At 35.0% G+C, this 22,689-nt stretch overlaps 2 protein-coding genes across 3 annotated transcripts in view; one reads left to right on the forward strand and one right to left on the reverse strand.

Moving 5' to 3' along the window:
• Positions 1–487: 487 nt before the first annotated feature.
• Positions 488–21,264, reverse strand: LOC140040764 (NEDD8 ultimate buster 1-like). Its single transcript, XM_072086929.1, has 11 exons — positions 21,058–21,264; positions 20,731–20,960; positions 10,380–10,615; positions 9,019–9,245; positions 8,379–8,562; positions 6,733–6,842; positions 5,686–5,870; positions 4,648–4,889; positions 3,886–4,075; positions 3,142–3,295; positions 488–2,483 (listed from the first exon to the last, which is right to left on the reverse strand). Exons 2-11 carry the CDS (start codon positions 20,854–20,856, stop codon positions 2,332–2,334), a joined length of 1,806 nt encoding a protein of 601 aa, XP_071943030.1. The 5' UTR covers positions 20,857–20,960; positions 21,058–21,264; the 3' UTR covers positions 488–2,331.
• A 74-nt stretch (positions 21,265–21,338) lies between these two features.
• LOC140040761 (1-phosphatidylinositol 3-phosphate 5-kinase-like) overlaps positions 21,339–22,689 on the forward strand; it is a 49,246-nt gene continuing 47,895 nt past the window's right edge. For both annotated transcript variants that reach the window (XM_072086925.1, XM_072086926.1), the window contains exon 1: positions 21,339–21,437. The gene's annotated coding sequence lies outside the window, so the exon portion shown is untranslated. The remainder of the gene's footprint in view (positions 21,438–22,689) is intronic.

Raw genomic sequence — 22,689 nt, forward strand, 5'->3', positions numbered from 1 at the left:
TTATCTTGTTGACACCTGTACTAGAGTTTATCATTATCTTGTTGATACCTGTACTGGAGTTTATCATTATCTTGTTGATACCTGTACTAGAGTTTATCATTATCTTGTTGATACCTGTACTAGAGTTTATCATTATCTTGTTGACACCTGTACTAGAGTTTTATCATTATCTTGTTGACACCTGTACTAGAGTTTATCATTATCTTGTTGATACCTGTACTGGAGTTTATCATTATCTTGTTGACACCTGTACTAGAGTTTATCATTATCTTGTTGATACCTGTACTAGAGTTTATCATTATCTTGTTGATACCTGTACTGGAGTTTATCATTATCTTGTTGATACCTGTACTGGAGTTTATCATTATCTTGTTGATACCTGTACTAGAGTTTATCATTATCTTGTTGATACCTGTACTAGAGTTTATCATTATCTTGTTGATACCTGTACTAGAGTTTTTATTACAAAACATTGAAACAATATATACTTTATAATGTTCTTTACTCCATAAAATCTGTTTATTCTATCTTTGCATTCTGCAAGAAGAAATAAATAAAACAACAATTATTATTGCATTTTTGACAAAACATGACAATGCCAAGAATAAAATAATATAATACAAAGATATACACATAATATTATGATGTATAATTAAATTTTAAACTTCCTATAATAAACACTGGACATATTTGTGTAATTTTTAAGTTAAAATATATTTTATTTGTTTTTCTTTTATGTATATACCATATTTATTTTTTGGTAGGCTTTGTAGGGGGCCTTTATTCGAGAGAAGCTTTTATTGTTTTGTGTGTAGTATAGTAACATGTATAATCAAATAAGTTACCCCTATATATGAAAACTATATACACAATTAATATCAAGAAGTGATAAAATACAGAAAAAATTATATCAAAATACTGTATACATTTTATATTTACAGTATTATGTGACAATAAAGTTTATTCAATGTCTAGGGATGTCTATAAATCCAAAAGGCAAAATTACTGAAAAAGAACCAATTAACAACTACTGTACTTCTGAATGTTCAGTTTGAAACCACTATACAGGATGCCAAACACCATGCATTTATGTAACTATTCTATAAAGCCCTGTCTACACTATCAACCTAGTTTGACAAAAATAGTGTGATGTGCCCAAATATGGTAGTGATATGCCCAAATATGGTAATGATATGACACCATCATGTCCATATATGGGCACGTCACATTTTTTGGTCACCAAGTTTGATAATGTAGGCAGCGCTTAAAACAGCAATGCTTACACATTCAAATCCTATGAAAGAACATATAGAATCGTATTTTGAAATTATGTGACATATGACACATGGATAACAATTTGGCTATACTATCTGCTGCTATACACTTTGGTTTATACTATATACACTGTTTTCTATGTATTTTGAAAGATAGTGTTTGAGTGTAACAACAATAATACTGTAATACAAGTGACAATGCCGTGGGCATTACTGAAAGTGGCTGTATTCACCATTCACACTTATGCTAAGTTAACAATCTCATATCTAATACCCCTTTCACACCAAAAGCGAAACTCCGGTGATCACCGGAGTTTGGTGTGAAAGGGGCATAAGTAAATATAATTTAAGAGAAATACTTCAATATTTATTGAGTTAAAACAGTTAAATACTCAATATTGAAGGGAAATATTTCATTTAAGTGTGATTGTTGGATAAGGCCACTGGATCTCAATGAAGATGAGAAAAGGGATAAAACAATGTCACATGATACAAAGTCAACCAAACAAATGGAAAGAAAAACATTATATTGTTTGAAGGTTTGTATAATAACATACTGTACAGTTTGCAGTACAACATGTATGCATTTCTGAAAAGACCTATCCTCAGAGAGAACTGTAGTGGTGAACCTCAAACTTTATATAATTTCATGAACACTTTGCTAAATATGTATTAAAATTAATTTCTTTATTGTCTTTTAAAACAAACTTGTTAGATACATACTCCATATGCATCATGAGGAGCTCCACTCTGTTTCTTCAAAGAGTGTGATGTCCAGATGAATAAACTGACATCATATCTGGATGTGGGTGTATCAATTTGTCAATCACGAGATGACATTATATTAGTACAGTAGTATGACCTTTGCTTCTTCATAGAGTGTATGGAGTGTGAGGTCTATATATATATATATATATATATATATATCTGGATGTGGGTGTATCAATTTGTCAATCATGAGATGAAATTATATTAGTACAGTAGTATGACCTTTGCTTCTTCATAGAGTGTATGAAGTGTGAGGTCTATAATGGATGTGGGTGTTTCAATTTGTCAATCATGACATGACTGTTAATTTTGTGAGATATTCCTGAATGTACTCGGCTTCTTCGTGGAGTGTAAGATCCAGGTAATCTTCTTCATGCTCTGGTATATCAGGTACTAGGTCTTTGATTGCCTCATTTTGCTCTTTTGTTAAACTGTCAGCACCTGAATCAATAGAAAGAAAAATGAATAGTAATACAAAATAGGGTACAGAAATATATAGTTTTTCCATATTCTAATCTACATTAACTTTAAGTTAAATTATAACTGCATTCGTTAAGTTAAATGCCTTTTTTTCATTATCATACTGTCTTTTACATGTTATTTACCTTACCTTACTTAATATGTTGCCTGGACCCCTCATTTTAAAGCTTAAACTTCCAGTGGGAATTGTTGATTGATTGTTTTTCAACAAATAGTTAATATATATTCAATATAGCTTAATTGATTCAAATATAAATGGTGCAGATGTTTAAAAAAAAATGAAACACATTCCTAAAACCAGACTTCACCAAAATATAGTCGACAATTGACCGAGAATAGTCAATAATATATTTTACATTTTACACAATGTAACACAATTAGTATATTTGATTCTAAGGCTTGTGGTGCTATTTCACTGGGCCAGTATGGAAGTAAATGGGTGTAGGCCACGCAAATATATCATATCAGTCGACATAGTGGACACAAAAATGTCCCTATGTTAATTGTACACAAACACAATTTGACCTACAGTTTATCCAGTCTAATACAAATATACGGTATATACATCAATGAAATGGAACCAATTAATTGTATGACATTACAATATAGCCCAACTTACCAGTACTTGATCTTTTAGAAGTTGAAGCCCTGTGACAGCTTGATGGCAGTAGACCACCATTCTGTACAAGTACTTCAATAGCTTTCTCAACATTGCCATGATAACTGATTAGTGCTTGTCTGGCAACTTCCTTCAAGAAGCCCAATTCACAGAACTATAAAGATATAGTTTTAACAAATAAGATTTAATAAATACACTTTATATACTGTATGTGTGTGATAGAGAGGTTGTAGTGTTTGTGAAGAGAGGTAGTGGTTGTGGAATATACCAGATATAGAGGTGGCATACACTCCTGTTTTGGCTGAGTGATTCCCTTATTGTAGAATTCTCGGTTTTCACATTTTTTTTCCAGATTACAAAGGTAACTTAATTTTTATTAAATGTGTCGTTTTTTTGTAATAACAGCTCAAAATACAAGCAAATTTACAATATTTAAGCCAGTGTACTACCATGGTCATAATTTATTGATTTTTCCCCCTCATATACAGTAGCCACTACGTTACCGCTTGTGACACAGTGATCCTCACCTTCACTCATGGTCTCAATATATTGTGGGCGGTGTTGAATATAGACGTCTTTTAGAAATCATTGTGTTATTGTGGAATTTGCCATAGAGAGGCTGCAGTTACCGTAAAATACCATATAGATAGTTTGCAGTTTTAATTCAGCTACAGAATGACTTATAGGCCTACTGTAGCTGTTCTTTTTAAATTCCCAGTACTTTGAAATTCATAAATACAGTACCTGTGACAACATTTGATCTGTGATTTCTCCTTGCCACTCGCCTGGTTCTGGCATGTTAAGTAGTTGAGGATTCTCTTGTAATGTCTGTAGAGCAAGGTTGATATCACTGTTACATTGTTTAAGTGCTGAGGCTGCTGCATTTGTAGGGAAGCCCATGGATAGGAGTGTGTTATACACATCAATATTCACCCTGAAAATGAAATAAAAATATTCAACATCAACAAAACATTTTAATCTTATTGTTTCTTTTTTATTGTGTGCTATATATACATTTTTGCATAGTTTAAAATTTCTTTTAGTAATATTATTTACTTATAATGTCATTAAAATTCCTCTGGCCTAAAAAAATAATTTAATTCAGTAATATTTATCATTTTTACAGGAAAAAACCCTTCCATTCCGATTTCCTGAACAAACCAGGAGACATACAGTATTGTAAATGTTTAACGCAATGGCAAAACCTGTTCTGGAGACATGCCTTAGTATTAAGGTGACTCTTTTTCCCTCATTAAGGGTTCTAATGTATTCAATATACTGTATGTTTTATGCAGTGTCAATGTTTTTTTTTTGTAGATTAAATACAAATAAAGTATGTATATAGCAAGCACTAAAAATAGAATTAAGTAAATTGTGTACAGTTGAAGTTTGAGTATGGTAGGATAAAATATTATTAGGTTTGTTTATTATATGTTTGGGAGGGAGAGAGGATGTGCAGCCTCTGGGTCCACCACTGGTAAGTCATTGAACAGCAAGTTGCTTTACCATTGTCCATTAGCAGCTTTCCCAATCTGCCTTTGCAATTCCCTTTTCTTATCTTCTTCTCTTTCTTTTGCAGCAATCTCTTTTCTTCGTTCCTTTCTGTCAGTGATTTTGTTAACAGCCAAGGACAAGCTTCCATTTGCTGCTCGCAATCCAAGTCTAGCCTCTGAGGTAGTAAAACCCATGCCAATTAGGTGGCTTAGTTTCTCATCATCTACTTCCAATGTCTTCAAAATTCCTCTGGCCTAAAAAATAATTTCATTCAATTTGAGTCAACATGCACTACATTCACATCCACATGGATGATAGCAAAACATTTCAATTGAAGTGGACATTCATGTTGACATGCCAGTGATGTAGATGCTATTCTACTGGGCCGGTAGATGCTATTCTACTGGGCCGGTAGATGCTATTCTACTGGGCCGGTATATGCTATTCTACTGGGCCGGTATATGCTATTCTACTGGGCCGGTATGGCCCAGGTGTACATAAGTACCGTATATATAATTAACAATATACACTTCAATCTTTATGTAAGGGAGAAGCAAGTCATCAAATAAGACATTAAGTTAACTTTTTGACACTTGACACAAAGTTTTGAAAAAAGTAATCCTAAAAAGCATTAATACAAAATACAAATCATTATATCTATGTAGGCTTAAGGCCCATTTACACTAGGGTGATAACGATCGACGATAACACGATAAATATGCATTTTTCATACCTAAAACAAAAGAATTTTAAAAAGTTTTCATCCTAGAACTATAGGATTATCTTCTATGCTGCCTTTGATGAAAATAATATTTCCACACTTCCAATCAAATGACGTCATGATTAGTAAGAGTAATATCGTTACAATACAACAATTTTATTGTTGTTATTGATCATGACGTCATTTGATTGTATTTAAAAAAATATTATTTTTATCAAATACAGCATACATTAGAAAACTGTTCTAATTTCTTTTATTTTATCCAAGAAAAATGTATCTTTATCTATTTATTGTCGATCGTTATCGCCATAGTGTAAATGGGTCATTACCTTGTGAAGCAATTGAATACTGAGCTGTTTATTGTGTTGGTAGAAAGCGATGATTCCTTGCAGTAGATACAACCTAACAAACAGGGCTAGCTCACGAGAACTATCTCCCTTTAATGCTTTTAATCTCTCCATGTCTGCACCGTAACTCTTCTTAAAACATTCTTCACACTTCTTCAATCTGGATTCTATGACAAGATATTCATTAATGTAAATGTTTCCATCACATGTTGCAATTGGTGTTCATGTCATGTACAACATTCATGATGATGGATCCAAATAAGGTACGACATGTGACACAATCAAATTGTTATAATTTATATTTATAAATACTCATCCGGGTCTTAATTTGGATGTTGAGGTTTTTCTTGGGCCTGTCTTTCTTTGGAATCGTTTACCTATCTCTAGTCATCAGGTAACTTTTAAGACAGCTTAATAAACTCATCTACTTAACTCTGCCATTTTATTTTACTTGTGGTTTCTAACGAAAAATAAAATATAGAGGGCGCGATGTAAACACAGACGTAATAGGTCATTTTTCACAAACCAGTTCTCTTTGGCTGAATAGTTAGTGAATTAGCTTATGAATCTGAAGACCTGCATTCTAAACTCATTGATATCATTGGATTTGTATTGGATGACAACATACTGGTCGGTAATAACCAACAAATTTCACCATAGGGAATATAATGATTGATTCTTGTTAGGGTAGTAGTCATACAGTATGATTCATTCATTCTCATATTTACATAAACCATACACTACAGCATGCATGTTACAACTAAAAAATAATGTTAGAAACAAATTCCAATACTAACAACTGTAAAGAATAAAATCACCAAGGAAGAAATACAATGTTCAAATTGTGAATGAAATTGAGTTTTAGAATATCTCTTGTAATACTGTATAATGCAGATAAAGAAATCTGTGTATTGTAATGTAACATTTTCTTTTACTTTTCTGTTTTTGTTATGGATTGTGATCCCTGAGCATGGGAGGTTTTTTTTAGAGAAAACAATTTAAACAAAAATTGAAAGGAATCAAACAAACCTGCATCAGGAAGGGAATCAATATTCTGCAAACAGAAGTAACACCAAGTGATATCAAGGCAGAGGACAGCGTAGTTATCAACAGCTGATAATATCTCAGATCTACAATGACTGCAAAGCAAAGAGTACAGTTTACATCAGTGATTTCTAACTTATTTAAAATCACTTCATTTGATAAGAATTGCAGTTTAGATTTATTAAAATATATATATTTATATTTAGGTATATTTATTCATAAAAAGACATCAAAATACAACGGCAGCCAAAAGGCTGAAAAGTAGTATTTTACAAAATTTGATAAAAATATATAAATACAGTATGTATAAAAGGTAAAACTAGTTTTAAAAGATTAACACATTAAAATTGGTCCACCTGTAAGTTAAAATAGTGCCAGTCTATTCAATATTCATCATTAATGAGTCGGACTAAAAAAGGGACTGGTGAAGATCTAAATCTTTCTGTACGACCAAACGGGATTGTAGAAAACAGTTTTGTTTATTATGTATGTACATATATACATTTTCCAAGATGTAAGGCAAAAACAAATTTAGTTTCACCTTCCCTTCCTCATAGGAGCCGCATCATCTTATTTAGCGTTTTTTAAATGGTAGAACAAATGTTTAAGAATACAAAGAATCATTGTATATCTCATAGTATTATAACAATTAGAAATTACATTTCTAAAGCTCTGTTTACCCTATCAAAGTTGATGTGACAAAAAAATGTGATGTGGCCAAATATATCCATATTAAATTATAAAATTTGTATCCAGTCTGGTAACATCCACCCCTTTTTCTCCCCTTAGGGACTGGACTATATGGGCACATCACATTTTTTTCTTTCACACATTTACATCCGGATTATTGTGTACACAATAAAAAAAGACAACAGGGCCCTGTTCAGTCTTACTTACGGGAAAAGTTGGTTAACAAATATAAACTTTAATTTTACATATTTGGTGTTTTTATTCAGATTTTTATGTTCACGCTATATTAACAATTCTGTAATTTAAGCCAGCTCAACTACTGCCAAATTCTGTATGACTATTGTTAGAGAAATTGAAATGTATATTTAACCAAATGTTCAGTGGACTTTGAAAATCAATTTGACTAACAAATTAATTCATAAGATTAAAGGATTATCGAAGATTAATATATCCAGCTGCTACGAATTGAAATTGTCTGGCAGACTTATTAGACTGACTTAGCAACCAATACATGGCTATACTATTAAAGCTTTTGAATTTAAAGAACTGAATTAATTTGTCAGCTGTGTAACTGCCCAAAAAACTGCACTACAAGAAGGATGATTGCTATGTGAAGAAATGGTATGTACACTTTTATTTACAGCCTATTTATTTCTGCCTAAAAACAATTGTCATGATATATACTGTATATCTGTCTAAATTAATATAAGGATATTTAGCAGTTTTCATAGTAGTATTGTGATAGTAATAGTGATAATACAGATTTCTATACTTTACCATAAAGCAAAAGGTAACTAAACTGTGCTTTGTTTACAACTTAATTATTATTGTATAGCTAGATAACCAATCCTATATTGTTATCCCCATCACACTCAATGATAGAGTCCATTATGGTATTTATTGTTTTAGGTGGAACAAAATATAATAAGAAAAAATCTTACTTGAACTCTTTGTCCGCTTCAAGTAGCACGAGCAATGCCTCTCCATATTCTTTACGTTTCAAACATGCTCGTCCTCTCTCATTTAACGTGAGCGCGACTGACAATGCACGGCTCTCTTCCTTGGGTAGGTCAATTGGCTTGCCTGTTTGATCAGCAATTTGAAGATGGTACTTGTCATGATCTTCTGTTAAATAATAAAAATACATTTTTCCATTGATGACTTCAAATTCAATTTTAATTTAACATGTTGTACTGTTTTTATTGTATATTTGATGGTTAACAAATAAGTATTTGTTTATGAAATTCATTGATACGAGTTCTTACTCATCATAGATATATTGTTGAGTTTATATTGGGATGTGGGGCTTGAATGATTAAATGCTTGGATATACATATGTACTGTTTATGCATATTTCCTTTTCCTAGATGTTTAAGTAGCAGGCACAGGTGACATATTGATACAGGCAATATGGCACAGACAGGTGTCTCAACCCCATGCCTCTCACATGGTAGTAGTACAATATCCCTCCATAGTATAGAACTAACTCCAAATAACAAGAGGGAAGTAAATAAATAAAGATCTAGTTCATATTTATTAATGCCTTGTGAATACAGGCCTATAAAATAAACTATTTCAAACCTTTGCTTCTGTTCGCAAGCACCTCTGCAACTTCCTTTGTACGAGACAGTCTCATTTTCTTAGCTTCATCCGCATTGGCTGAAACTTCATTTTCTGTCAAAATGATCACCATGACCTGTGACCCATGACTGACTCGTTGATCAGCTAGTGACCTTTCATCATCAATGACCTGGCCGACACTGATAACCTTTAGTTCCTCTACTTTCAATTTCCATTTTTCGGAAATTCTGAGATTAAATCGAAACATATTTCAGGTTAAATAGACTTTATAACATATTTTCTGTCTAATAAAATCTTCACTGAAAGATCCATTATTATTACAATTATTGTTAGTTAAAGGTTACATAGTAGTTCAGGTTTGAAAAGCCAGTATCATCTTTTACACTGCCAGGAAAAGTGTGGAGTTGTGAAAGGTGCAGATTTGTGAAAAAGCAACTATTTTTTTCATAAACTACAATGCCGTAATTTTGGAACTATTTGATTGGTCAGTTTTTATCATCGTATCCACTTCAAGATTGCAATCATTGAATTGTTTTAACAATTTCTATCAATATCATTGACTTCCTACCCATTTTCCTTCAATCATTAACATTTCAGTGATTTGAACAACATCAATGCAAAGCCTGATTACCCCTTTTCCTGGAAAATTGTGTAATCTAGTTTAGATTTGCCGCAACTCAACACTGGAAAACAGGACAACCAACCATCCCTAGACTTCTCAAGCTTCAATCCCTGCACTTTATACAAAATACATTGGGCTGGACAGTACATAACAATTTCTCCTTGTAGGGTTCATGACAAGTCAAAAATACCAGTACCTTTTTTCACTTATTTTTACTATGAATTAATATCAAACAGTCCTTCTGTTGTTGGATTAAAAACAGAAAATACAATATGCCTACATACAGTATTAACATTGAGGCTGCAGCAAATGTTCCTGAAGACTATTTTTTACATTGCATTACAAATTCGATATATAGCGCTCTTTGAAGACTATTTTCATCATACAGAACATCAAAAACAAACGATTGATGAGAAATTGACTAAAATATGGTATATATAGTAGTAAAGAGGAACTACGAAGAGGACACCTTTGAGTCCCAATGTGTCCATGTTATTCATAGGGGTGTTCCCTAAATAGGGGGTTGTTCGTATTTGTTATACATATTGCCTCTTGAAAGTGTCCCCTTAAGGATGTCCTCTGAGTAGGAATGTCACAAAGGAGGGGTTGTACAGACTACTGTATTAACATTGGAGTGTAATACTTTTGATTTTTAAAATCACTGTATCTGATGATTAGTTAAAATCAGGGTTAATTCTGTATTTATAGTGAATTGTACAGAAATAATGTTTAAACTTACAGTTTCTTCAAATCTAGACCACTTATGTCTAGTTTTGTTTGCAAGTCTGACAGTTCATCAACTGATCCTTGAGGCAGGTTAGCAGCAATTTTTATCTTGAGTGTGGCAACACCATGCTTCTGAAACTGCTGCTTAGCATCTAGCTTATGTAAGGCATGTCTACGAAGCTTTTCTATGATTGAGGCAATTGTATCTGGGTCAGTTTTCAACTCAGACGAATATTGTTCAACCAGGTTCTAAGAAGAATTGAAAACAAACTGTTTGTTATTGCTACTGGATTAAGGACATTAATTAAAATCACCCTATTCATCTACAAAAAGTAGGCTTAGGTATGGTATAATAATTTGACACATATTTTATATAATTGTTTAGTGTATGAAAAACCTGTATGCATGGATGAGACTATCGGCACGGTCAAATGTGCATTAAGTGCATTGTTTTTCCTTTCAACAAGATTATTCTGTGCATGTTTTTTATCAGCAAATTTCTCATCATCGGTAAAAGGAATATCAGCCGATTATTTCTCCTGCCATTGGGCTTAAGGTCATTGAAGCTGGTAGAACTCTTGTACTCGATAAATATGCTGCCAAAATCATTTATGGTTACCGGAATGATCAGAAATGAAGTAATTAAATTATAAAATGGTAAGTTACATGCACATTGGCCATACCATTGGCGAAGTCGATTGAGCTGATAGTTACTTCCCATGTACATATTCCCACATACAGTAACTGCTAACATGAGATCAGACACTTTTTATTTATTTACCTCCGCCAAGGAGGTATATGTAATCGGTAGCGTGTGTTTGTTTGTTTGTTTGTTAGCAGGATTACTCAAAAAGTAATTACAAGATCTTTACCAAAATGAATAGACAGATAGATATGTGGTCAAGGACCATTCCATTAAATTTTGGGACCATTTGGGACCACAGTCCCAATTCTGGACCACTTTTTAGTATACTTTTTTAGACCTGCTAGTGTTAAAAGATAGGACAGAATTTTTCAAAAGCCGGCGAGCAGTCTTAAAGTAACAAGTAAACTGAAATTGCATTTTCTCGAGAACTACTTGTCCAAAAAACTTCATTTTTGAACAAGAGGCAAGAGTTATAAGTTGTGATTTGTAATTTTAAAACATAATTTGATTTAATGTGCACGTTTTTTGATGCGAGTAGTTTAAAAAACCTATTTCTTTTCAAATTCACTCGTTTGATTTTCGCGTTGCTGTTCTATTGTTAGTCAACTGAAGCTAATGTTAATTGAAAGGCTTGTTACATAACCATTACACCAAACTCGCATACACATGCTTGTAATGAAATTAGCCTATATCACAAACAGCATTAAGACACACACAAATATATATATATTTTTTTTTAACCGGAGAAATCTTATGTAGGAGAATTTTACAGTAGGCGGAGGTATGCACTCTTGGAGTGGCTTTCTAGTTTTATTCTATTTTATGTCTTAAACACATGGCCAAGGATTACCATTGATAGTAATCACTGTTCTATCAGATAGGTGGTAATCACTGTTCTATCAGATAGGTGGTAATCCCCTGACACAGGGGCTGTTTTGTGAACCAGATAAGCAGGGTAACTCATCTCAAATGATGAACTGGGCACTGTACTGTGTGCACTGGACTGGAGCAAGTCGGCCTTGAGCCAATATTGTTCGCTCTTTAGGTTCGGTAAATGGGCTGTATAAAAACTCAAATCTCAGATCTGAGTTTTCTAGATCTAGAATGGAACTAGAAAACTCAGATCATCAAATGATTGGTTGGCTAGGCCTAAATGCTAAATTTTAAAAGGTAATGTGTACTGTATTTTCTTTATGATTTAAATCGTAGGCGCTGCAACTTACAATATTGTAGTATCCACACAATTTAAATAAGAGCAAGAAAACACAGTCTTATGAATCAACACTTTATTGTCTACTCTCTTTCTCAACCTCGTGTTTCAACCACCTGCCCTCAACGCCCACTCTAGTTCCCGTTACCACAATCTCCCCCTTGTAACAAATTACATTCTTCAACGTACCTACTAGGATTCCTTACTACTCTACCTGACCTAGTTCTATACGGAACTTGGTCTACATCTCTTTGTATGAATCTATCTACATTTACATGTTCTGGTTGTTCATTTTCAAAATCATCTATCAATACCTTATTCAATGGCGTCGCCCATTTCTTACAATCAGGGCTTACAATAGCCAGCCTTTCAATATTATATGTTTTTCTATTACTCAACACAAAAGTCGCATTTCCCACCTTCTTAACTACTCGAAATGGCCCCATAAATGAACTACTACCCTTATGTACATATCCAGTTTTCTTTACCTTTACATGCATTCCTTCCTGTACAACAGGTAATTTTACACTGTTATGATTATCAAAATATTTCTTTTGTTTCTCTTGTTTAACCCTTACTAGTTCTTTAAGTTTAGTTTTATCAACCACCACATCTGATGGCGGTGTCAATCCTTTTATATCTAACTGGTTTCTTAATTTTCGTCCATGTAACAGCAGTGCTGGTTCCACCTCTGTTGTTGAGTGTGGAGTGTTTCTATATACAAATAAAAATGACTGTACATATTGTTTAACTTCTTTCCCTTCTAATGATGCAGTTTGTATTGTTTGTTTTAACACTTTGTTAAATCTTTCTACTGCCCCATTACTCTGTGGGTGATAAATAGCAGAATGCAAATGCCTAATATCCCTTTGTTTCAGAAATTGTTTCATTTCGTAACTGACAAACTGAACTCCATGATCAGTTATCAATTCTAATGGGTAGCCCTCCCGAGCAAATACCCTCGACAGAAAATCTATTACGACTTGTGTGGTAACTTTTGGTACAAAACATACCTCTGGCCACTTAGAATGGTAATCAATTAAAGTAATGGCAAATCTGCACTGGCTTGGTAGTAAGTCGCAGGGACCCACTATATCTAGTCCCAACTTTTCCCAGGGCATTGATGGGTATTCTATGGGTGTCATTGGAGCTTTTGAAATCTTTATCGTTTTATCATGTTCTATACACACAATGCAATGTTTAATTATATTTTCTACCTGGGTATCCATTCTTGGCCACCAATACAATTGCCTTAATCTTTTCTTAGTTCTCATTATCCCTTGGTGAGCCTCATGTGCCTTGTAAATTAAATGAACTGTTAGGGAGTCTGGTACCACCACCCTATCACCTCTGTAAACTCTATTTTCTAATACTATTAATTCCTCCCGTACTTTATAATATGGCAGTATGTTGCTATCCAACATATCTTTCCTTTCTGGCCAACCAGACTCTATGTATTTAATCACTTTCTGTTGGGTTTCATCTTTATCTACCTCAGCCTTAAATTGTCCTAGGGTTATACAACACTCTTCTTCTATCTCTACTAAACATACCGCAGCAATGTCATTGTTCTGTTCCGAGGACCCCCCTTCATATTCCAATGGCAGACGAGATAATCCATCTGCCACAACATTATCAGAGCCTGGTTTGTATTCAACGGTGTAGTTATAATTTAGCAGCCTTGCACCCCATCTAGCTATACGCATAGGTCTGTGGCCATTCCCACTGGATGCTAACAGTGTTGTCAGTGCTTTGTGATCGGTTCGTAGTATAAAATGTCTACCCCATAGGTACGTATGAAATTTCTCAATTGAGTACACACATGCCAAGGCTTCACGTTCGCCTGTGGAATATTTTCTTTCTGCACATGTTAACTTTCTTGATGTGAAAGCTATGGTTACTTCCTTCCCTTCGATTAGCTGGGTGAGAACCGCCCCTATTCCATACCCCGACCCATCTGTCGTCACAATTACTTCCCTTTCTGGGTCAAACAAGGCAAGGGCTGGACATGTCACAATGCTCTGCTTAATCAATGCAAATGCCCCACTGGCCCTTTCACTCCAGTCAAATTCCTCCCCTAATTGAATATCCCTTAGTGGCTGTACAAGGGTTGCATAATTCTTGATAAATTTGGAATAGTATCCGGCTAAGCCCAGAAAGGATTTCACCTGCTCTTTATTTTCTGGAACCGGAGCGCATTTTATTGCTTTAACTAATTCTGGGTTTGGGTGAAGCCCCTCTGAATCTAATACATGGCCCAAAATTTTAACGCTAGTCACTCCAAACTCACACTTGTCATTGAGGCGCATTCCATACTCTTGAAGCCTATTGAGTACTGCCCTTAGAGCTGTATCATGGTCTGATTTAGTCCTGCCAAAAACAAAAATATCATCAATAAAGTACCCAATATTGGGAATTCCTTGCAGTATTATTGACATTAATTTTTGAAATGCGGTAGGAGCAGAAGCCAACCCAAAGCACACCTTTTTAAATCTGTACAAACCCTTGTGGGATACAAACGTTGTAAGGTCCCTACTATTTTCATGTAAATTTAACTGGTGATATGCAGACTTCAAATCTAATTTGCTAAACAATTTAGCACCTGACATGGTATCTAATAATTCATCAATTTTTGGTAAAGGGTGTTTTTCAATTACTATGGATTCATTTACTTTTCTCAAATCCACACAAAGTCGTATTCCACCATTTTTCTTCCAAACAACTACTAATGGAGACACCCAATCGGTTGCCCCCTTAACCCTTTCAATAACTCCTTCCTTCTCCAACCTATTCAACTCATTAGTAACTTTGTCCCGAACTGCCAGAGGCAGTCTTCTCAGTGCTTGCTGCACAGGTGGCACTTGGGAATTAACCTTAACTGTATGCTCAAAACCTTTAATGTGTCCCAGATCAGAACCAAATAGATGGGGAAACTTATTTTTTACCCAACCCATATTGGTATCCTCACCCTCACAGTTCTCAACTTTCATTGTCAAACATGACATAGTTGACCCATCAATTGTTAACGCTAGCCTTTGAATTAAATCTTTTCCCAAAATAGAACACCCTTGGTCTACTACTAAAAACTTTGCTGTAGCCATTTTTGACTTGTACTTAACCAATGCATTAAATTCCCCAACAATTTTAATTGTTTGTCTAGTATAAGTTAACAAATTAACTCCACTTGGGTACAGTGCTTCCTGCACAAAATGTCTTTGAAACAGTTTCATACTTAATAGGGATACATCTGACGCTGTATCAACAACAAAAGGTAGGTTCACATTATTCACACGAATAGTCACTGAAACATTTGTCTTCCTCATGCACTCACCATTAGCTTCTCCATCGAAACACTGCATAACATTTGCATTACCAACTTCCCGACACATGCGCTGAAAGTGGCCTACTCTTGAACACTGACGGCATACTCGACTCCTTGCTGGACATTCATCAGAATTTGCCAGGTGGCGTTGTGACCCGCATCGAAAACATCGTCTTTTTCCTTCCCCATTAGGACCATTGTTACGGTAGCTCCTTTTGTTCACATGTGTTTGTGCACACACTGGCATTGGTACTGCATTGAGTTCATCAGGAATCTTTACCGCTATCCCCTCTATCGCTTTCCGTTCCTTCTCAGCTGCTTCGACCCTCTCTGCAATCTGAATAGCTTTGGTCAAGGTCAAGTCTTTCTCCATTAATAATCTTTCACGTACTCTTGTAGAGTTTGTTTTTTCTACAATCTGATCACGGATCATGTCGTCATGCAACCCAGCAAACTGGCACGTACTTGCTAAGTGTTTAAGAGCTAAAACAAACGTTTGAACGTTCTCACCTGGTTCATGAGATCGGCTACGAAACTTGTACCTCTCCGCTACCACGTTAATTTTAGGTTCAAAATAGTCACCAAGTAATTGTAATGCTCTTGTAAATTCATCATTATCATCATCTGCTGCCTGCTGTGCACCTGGTATGGCAGCCGAAGTAGCCCTACTGTTCAAAACAGTGTAATAAATCCGTTGAGCTTCAGTACCTAACGACGCTATCAGGATAGCTTTGCGGCGGCCCGCCGACGCTCCCTCCAAGTCAGCAGCCGACAAGTAATTTTGAAATATTATTTTCCATGTTTTCCACTGAACAACGGGCGTGCCTGGAGATTCCAGAAATGGGTGTGGTTTACTCACTATGTTATAGTTCATCCTCGTCGCCAATTGTAGTATCCACACAATTTAAATAAGAGCAAGAAAACACAGTCTTATGAATCAACACTTTATTGTCTACTCTCTTTCTCAACCTCGTGTTTCAACCACCTGCCCTCAACGCCCACTCTAGTTCCCGTTACCACAAATATTAGTAAGAAAACGTATTATCAGTATTAAAAATACTAATATTTAGAAAAAAACCTACCCTCTGATTAATAATGGAATGATCCAAATAACCAACCAACCAATCATTTGATTAATATCTGAGTTTTCTAGTTCCATTCTAGATCTAGAAAACTCAGATCTGAGATTTCTTGATCTAGAAAACTCAGATATATCTGAGATCTGAGTTTTCTAGATCTGAGTTTTCTAGAAACTCCTACCGCTCAGCCATTTGACTCGTTCCATTCATTAGAGTGTTTCTTTTAAAGGCCAGGTGCGGGCAAACAATTTCTAGTGATCATACATTCCAATAATTATCGATCTATAGTTTTCCCTATGTGTCATAATTTTTAGGATTTTATTTGTGTTACACAAGCTTGTTGAAAATAAGCACTTTCTTATCAGTGGGGGGATAGTTCAAATTACACAGTAAAATCTCTATTCTTTTGTACACAAATTTTGTAAATAGAGAGGCATTTTAAAAAGCTATGAAAAATAAACGGTGTGGTAAAAAATGTTATCAGATGACTAAATATAGGTAATATAACTTGAATATTACATTTCTGATATTTTTATTCAACTTCAGCTTTTTATTTTCATGCTATAGCAAAAATTATCCACTGTATATCCATAATTTTTTTTCCCTGTCTAGGGAGTCACTAGGGAGTCAAAATATTTTTTATTTCAAATTTGTTTTTGAATGTGTCATTTTATTGTCACATAATAGTTATTTTACCTGAAAAAATGTAATTTAAAGCGAAAAATACTTAAATTGTCTGTCAGACAATGGTTTTTGAGTTATAATAAAAAGTTTCTTTTCTCTAAGTTATTTATATCCATTACAGATGATCGTGCATTTGAAACAAGTGACTGTGTTACAGCTGATTTCTATTTTCTTCTATTAACTACAAAAAAATCTAAAAGTGGTATTTCCTTATTTTGTTCAACTTCAATTGGCTGATGACCTTGATCTTGTACAGGTGAACTTTATGCATGCAACTGAATACTCTCTAGAGACAACGAAGTGATTAAGGATAGATTTTATTGTAAATACTTTAATTATCGTGAGCTTTTTTTTAGTCCCTAATATTATCAATATTCTTTAAAATATCATTTTTGTATTATCTTTGAAAATCTATAAATAAATTGATCATGATTAACGTATTCACAATTAGTGTGATGAGTACATGCGTTAGTTTCTGGATCAAAAATTTCGAAAGACTAACATCAAAATATTTGTATGGATTCTGTAAGTAAATGCGGTGTTATTGATTGATTGTACGATTTTTAGTTGTATTTTGTGCACACTACCATTTCGTAGTGTCTTCCTTGGCTTTTCTGTCATGGTCTTACCTCTAGAAACACCCATCAGTAGAGGACAACATTAAAACAAAATTATACAAATTTGTTTTTGGTATTTAGATTATTTTATTTTGTTTTCAGTTTGTTTTCGGTTCTTTATGGTTGTTTTTGGTTATTTTCGGTAATTAGACTGACCATGGATTAAGGAATAGAAGGATATGCATCAGTTTGAGATCAAAGCTTGAACCATGACTCTAACCGACAGAGCGCGGATCGCCCACAATGTTACAAAATAAACACAGTTTAATTAACCACCTTCGCGCGCTCTTATCTATACATAGCCAGCCAACCCCTGATCAGGGATCGCAGTTTTCATTCGATTACGCCCTGTGATTGGATGTGATGTGGATGACATACATTACGTGTACAGCCCCATTAGAGAATGTGTTAATTTTTAGCCAAAGTTTTTCAAAACTGCGGGTAACCTCCTACTGTGACATGTGTTTATATAAGTTTAACTTTGATAGGCAGGTCGTTAAACCTTTTGATCATCGCCGACTTCTGCTAGTTTTTGCCTGACCATTCCCTTGCATACTGAAGAATGCACCTTGTCGTCCTAATCAATCAAATTTACAAGAGAGCTAATAAAATCACAGGGTATAATAGGATTCAGGTCATTAATAAGGATTTTGACCAAAAATTCTAATGGGGATGTACACCTAATGTACTGTAACTGTCACGCCAAAATCGGTCCGGTCGGATCGATTTTGGTCGTAATCAAGCGCCAAAACTGGTCCGGTCAGATCGATTTTGGCGTTGAAACAGCCGCTAAAACAGGTCCGGCTAGGCCAAAACTGGTCCGGCCTTTAAAAATCGCTTATTTATTCTTTAAAATGTGTTAAGAAGCCTGCAAACAGTTCAAATTGTTAAAGTAAACTATGCTTAAAGTAAATATACTAAATATTACCGTACAAACGAAAAGAAATTATCGAAACACTAATTAAAGAAACTCTAATCGGCTTTTGGGATATTCTACTGTTCAGTTCATTTAAAACTAATAGCGCCCCCTAGTAATTTTATATTATGTCTAAGAACCGAACGCCGATTTATTCTTGCACATTTTTAATCTCTCCGTTTCGATAATTCTTTTTTTACGATTTACTCTAAGCATAGTTTACTTCTACCATTTGGACTTTTTTAAGGATAAATAAGCGATTTTGAAGGCCGGACCAGTTTTGGCCTAGCCGGACCTGTTTTAGCAGATGTTTCAGCGCCAAAATCGATCCGACCGGACCAGTTTTGGCCCCGGACCAAATTTCGCGTTACATAATCACTAGCCAATCATCAGGCACTACAATTTAAATATAATCACATCGATAATTGAGGAGATTTATGAAGAAACCACTGCTTAGTCATACAGTATATTAAAAACAGGTTTGTTGTACGTGAGGCCACAGGACACGGTCAACATACATGGTCAAATGTATAATTTAATATTCTATAGATTAACGCAATTTTCAATGACAGACGATGGCAGGCCAATATGATAAGGATGTGTAGAAAGCGACGACCTCAAATTGGACGACCCCAACGACCCAGGCGACCTCGAATTGGGCGACCCATAACACGAAACCGACGACCCCTTTTGCCTAGCCTAGATGTGGTGTAACATCCCGAAGCCGAACATAGCCAAAGATCTTTCAACCATACCTTATATAATACTCGCAAGCAATTGATTGAAAAAATACAGAAATATCGCCATTTGATACTACTGAATGTGTCGACACGAACAAACGAACAGATATGGAACGCCAAGAGTGCATCATTTTAAAACTGCATTCGACATATTAAAAATAAATTAAAAAGAAATAAATATTATACATTACATACATGGTTAAACCATGGACGTATAATTACATCTCGTCTTCTTATAACGAACACTATAGGCCTACCAAGCAGCGTGTTGCGAACATGTGCATGGGGAGGGCCATAAGAAAGCTTTACATTTCACACATGCATTGTATACGGCCAAACCTTACCCGCCGCTGAAAAGGGGGACGTTTTGACCTGGTTTGCCATGTTTATGATATTTCGTGTGCTAATCATCGAGTCGAATGCAGTTTTAATGATGCACTCTTGGCGTTCCATATCTGTTCGTTTGTTCGTGTCGACACATTCAGTATCAAATGGCGATATTTCTGTATTTTTTCAATCAATTGCTTGCTTGCGATAAGGTATGGTTAAGATCTTTGGCTATGTTCGGCTTCGGGATGTTATACCACACTTAGGCCTAGGCTAGGCTAGGCTAGGGGTCGTCGGTTTCGTGTTATGAGTCGTCCAATTCTAGGTCGTCCAATTCGAGGTCGCCCGGGTCGTTGGGGTCGTCCAATTCGAGGTCGTCGCTTTCTACACACCCAATATGATAATTCAAATATAAAAATTGCATATTTTATTACTATTACCACTGCTACTCAAAATTACCAGTCGTATGAAAGTAAACTTGTCGTAGTCTGATTGTAAGCAGTATATTGTTGTTGTCAATTAAAGCATCGACGCAGACATGTCAATAGAACATTCAGACTGCCCATACGATTTCTACATGGCTATTTTTTGTTCTAAAAAATGTACCAGTTGATTCGCAGTGATCTACAGAGAGCCGCGGTTAGAGACACAGAGTTTAATAAGCGTGTTTGTTTGATTAGCAGCAGTGCTTTAGTATAGGCAAGCACGTTGGAAAATCGTTTGATGTCGCCATCGATGCATATCCTTCTTCTATTCTTTAATATATGAACTGACCAAAACGAATATAATATATTGATAAAATGTTAATTTCTACAATACAAACCTTTGGACGTTCACCCTTTTCACCATTCACAGTGTATGGGACAAGCCACAACTTTATTTTAGACTGGTTTAGCTTCACACGAACCTGATGTTCCAATTCTTCTATACTTTGTTGTTGGTTCATCATTCACATTGACATTCACAACAAAACAAAATGCTGCTGGCCTCAAATCGTATATAGGGCCTAGCCCTAGGCCTAGCTAGTAGTAGTAGTGTTGTGGGGAATCCGTACTGTGTTTACACAAAAAACAAAAAAAAACACTAAAAATGTCGCTTTTAAAATGACCTTAAATGAAAAATTCAATTTATATACTCCTTCCTTACCTACCTGAGCAAATAAAATAAGTTTTTCTGACGTTTTCACTCAATTTCGATTATTTTTGCAACATCACTTCTTTTTTTATTTTTGATTATGACAACAAACAAGTCCTCCTGTGCTGTCCTGTCTAAAGATACTGGAAATGATGTCGTAGAACACTAACTTTTGTAACGATAATTAGGAAACGACAGTCGGCCTAATAGAATCCGAATTTAATAACAATGTGCAATGACCCATGACGATCATAACCCAAAACACGAGACGACAACAGCAGCTATAGGCTGGATGGCCTAGAGTCGAGCAGGAAGAACAAAATCGAGAGAACCTATTATTATAAACCATCAAATAAAGATCAATAAAGGGAGTCGAGTTTATTGCTAAAATTGAAGGTATTTGTATTACTACTAGGCTAGGACCTAGCTAGGCATCCGATATGGAATTATAGTAAATTAAATGAAATGTTATAGGATTTACCAACCAAAAAGCCTAGGCCTATTAATTATATATATTGGCCTATAATATGTTTACTATAGCTACCTAGGCCTCCAAGCTAGTGGATCGGCCTAGTTAGTAGCAAGGTAGAGGCCTAGCTAGTAGGCCTAGCTAGGCATATTTAACTAGACCGCATTGGGCTAGACTAGGCCAGGGCAAACTCACTGTTGTAAAACGGCCGAGAATATAACCAAACTAGCAGAAAAGTAGTGTGGCTTAACTTTCGTTCTGGGCTGGCCTCTTGAGAGTTCATGGCCCAGCAATTGCCAATAGTAAGTACTACAGTAGGAAGCCGATCACTCCGGCCGCGCTTCACTCTGGTCGCCGTATCAGTTTAGCGCGATGTTATGCACTCCGGCCGCTATTCAATTCGACTTCCTGTGCAAAGGGGCCCATATCTACGTTTTCTATACTGTTCAGTGTTATAACAAATTCTTGGAAGAATTTAAATGGAACTAGTTGAATATTTATTAGCAACAATTTTACTTTTTTCATGAACAATAACATTCAAATCACTGAATCACTTTTCTTTAAACCCATTTAAAGCACAGATAGCATTGTCACAGAAGACTTCATACAATAACTGCGCAGTCTTTTTATTTTTATTTTCTATGGTTGATATGTGATTAATCAGCGTGGAAGGAATAAGTATAACATAAACCCCACACTCTCCTAATAAAGCATAAAACCTGGAATTGTATCAAGAATTAATATATCATTTTGTACATTTATATGATAAAAATAATATGACATATAGGGTACACTGCAATCAATTACATTAATTAATCACATTACAATTAATATACTATTACTAGCCTATTACATTTGATAAAACACATAAATGATGTTGTTTTAGCATTAGACGACCTAATTCAAAACACTTGCGATGTTGTTGTGATCCTGAAAGAGAAAAAAATATACTGTACGTTACAAATGTTTATTTTGATTCTCTACAAAAAACGTGTCTCGGTTGTAAAAGACTCATTGGGCACCATAGCTGCGGCCGGAATGAATCGCGGCCGGATTGATTGTATTCCTACAGTATGCTATGTGGTATCCTGATATCGAACACGGTAAACACTCCGTATCCTTCCGATATTATATTATTTTCCGTGTGTATTGTATATCGTCAAAACCTCAACAGAACCC

This window comes from Antedon mediterranea, chromosome 2 (genome assembly GCF_964355755.1).
Source record: "Antedon mediterranea chromosome 2, ecAntMedi1.1, whole genome shotgun sequence".
NCBI classification, from domain to species: Eukaryota; Metazoa; Echinodermata; class Crinoidea; order Comatulida; family Antedonidae; genus Antedon; species Antedon mediterranea.

What these genes read in the sequence shown, in the direction of transcription:
- LOC140040764 (XM_072086929.1), bottom strand. Translation starts at nt 20,856, where the DNA reads ATGATGAACCAACAACAAAGTATAGAAGAATTGGAACATCAGGTTCGT. An exon ending in TGATTCCCTTCCTGATGCAG is followed by an intron (nt 5,871 to 6,732) that starts GTTTGTTTGATT and finishes ATCTTGTCATAG; the next exon opens with AATCCAGATTGAAGAAGTGT. An exon ending in CAGATCAAATGTTGTCACAG is followed by an intron (nt 3,296 to 3,885) that starts GTACTGTATTTA and finishes ATATCTTTATAG; the next exon opens with TTCTGTGAATTGGGCTTCTT.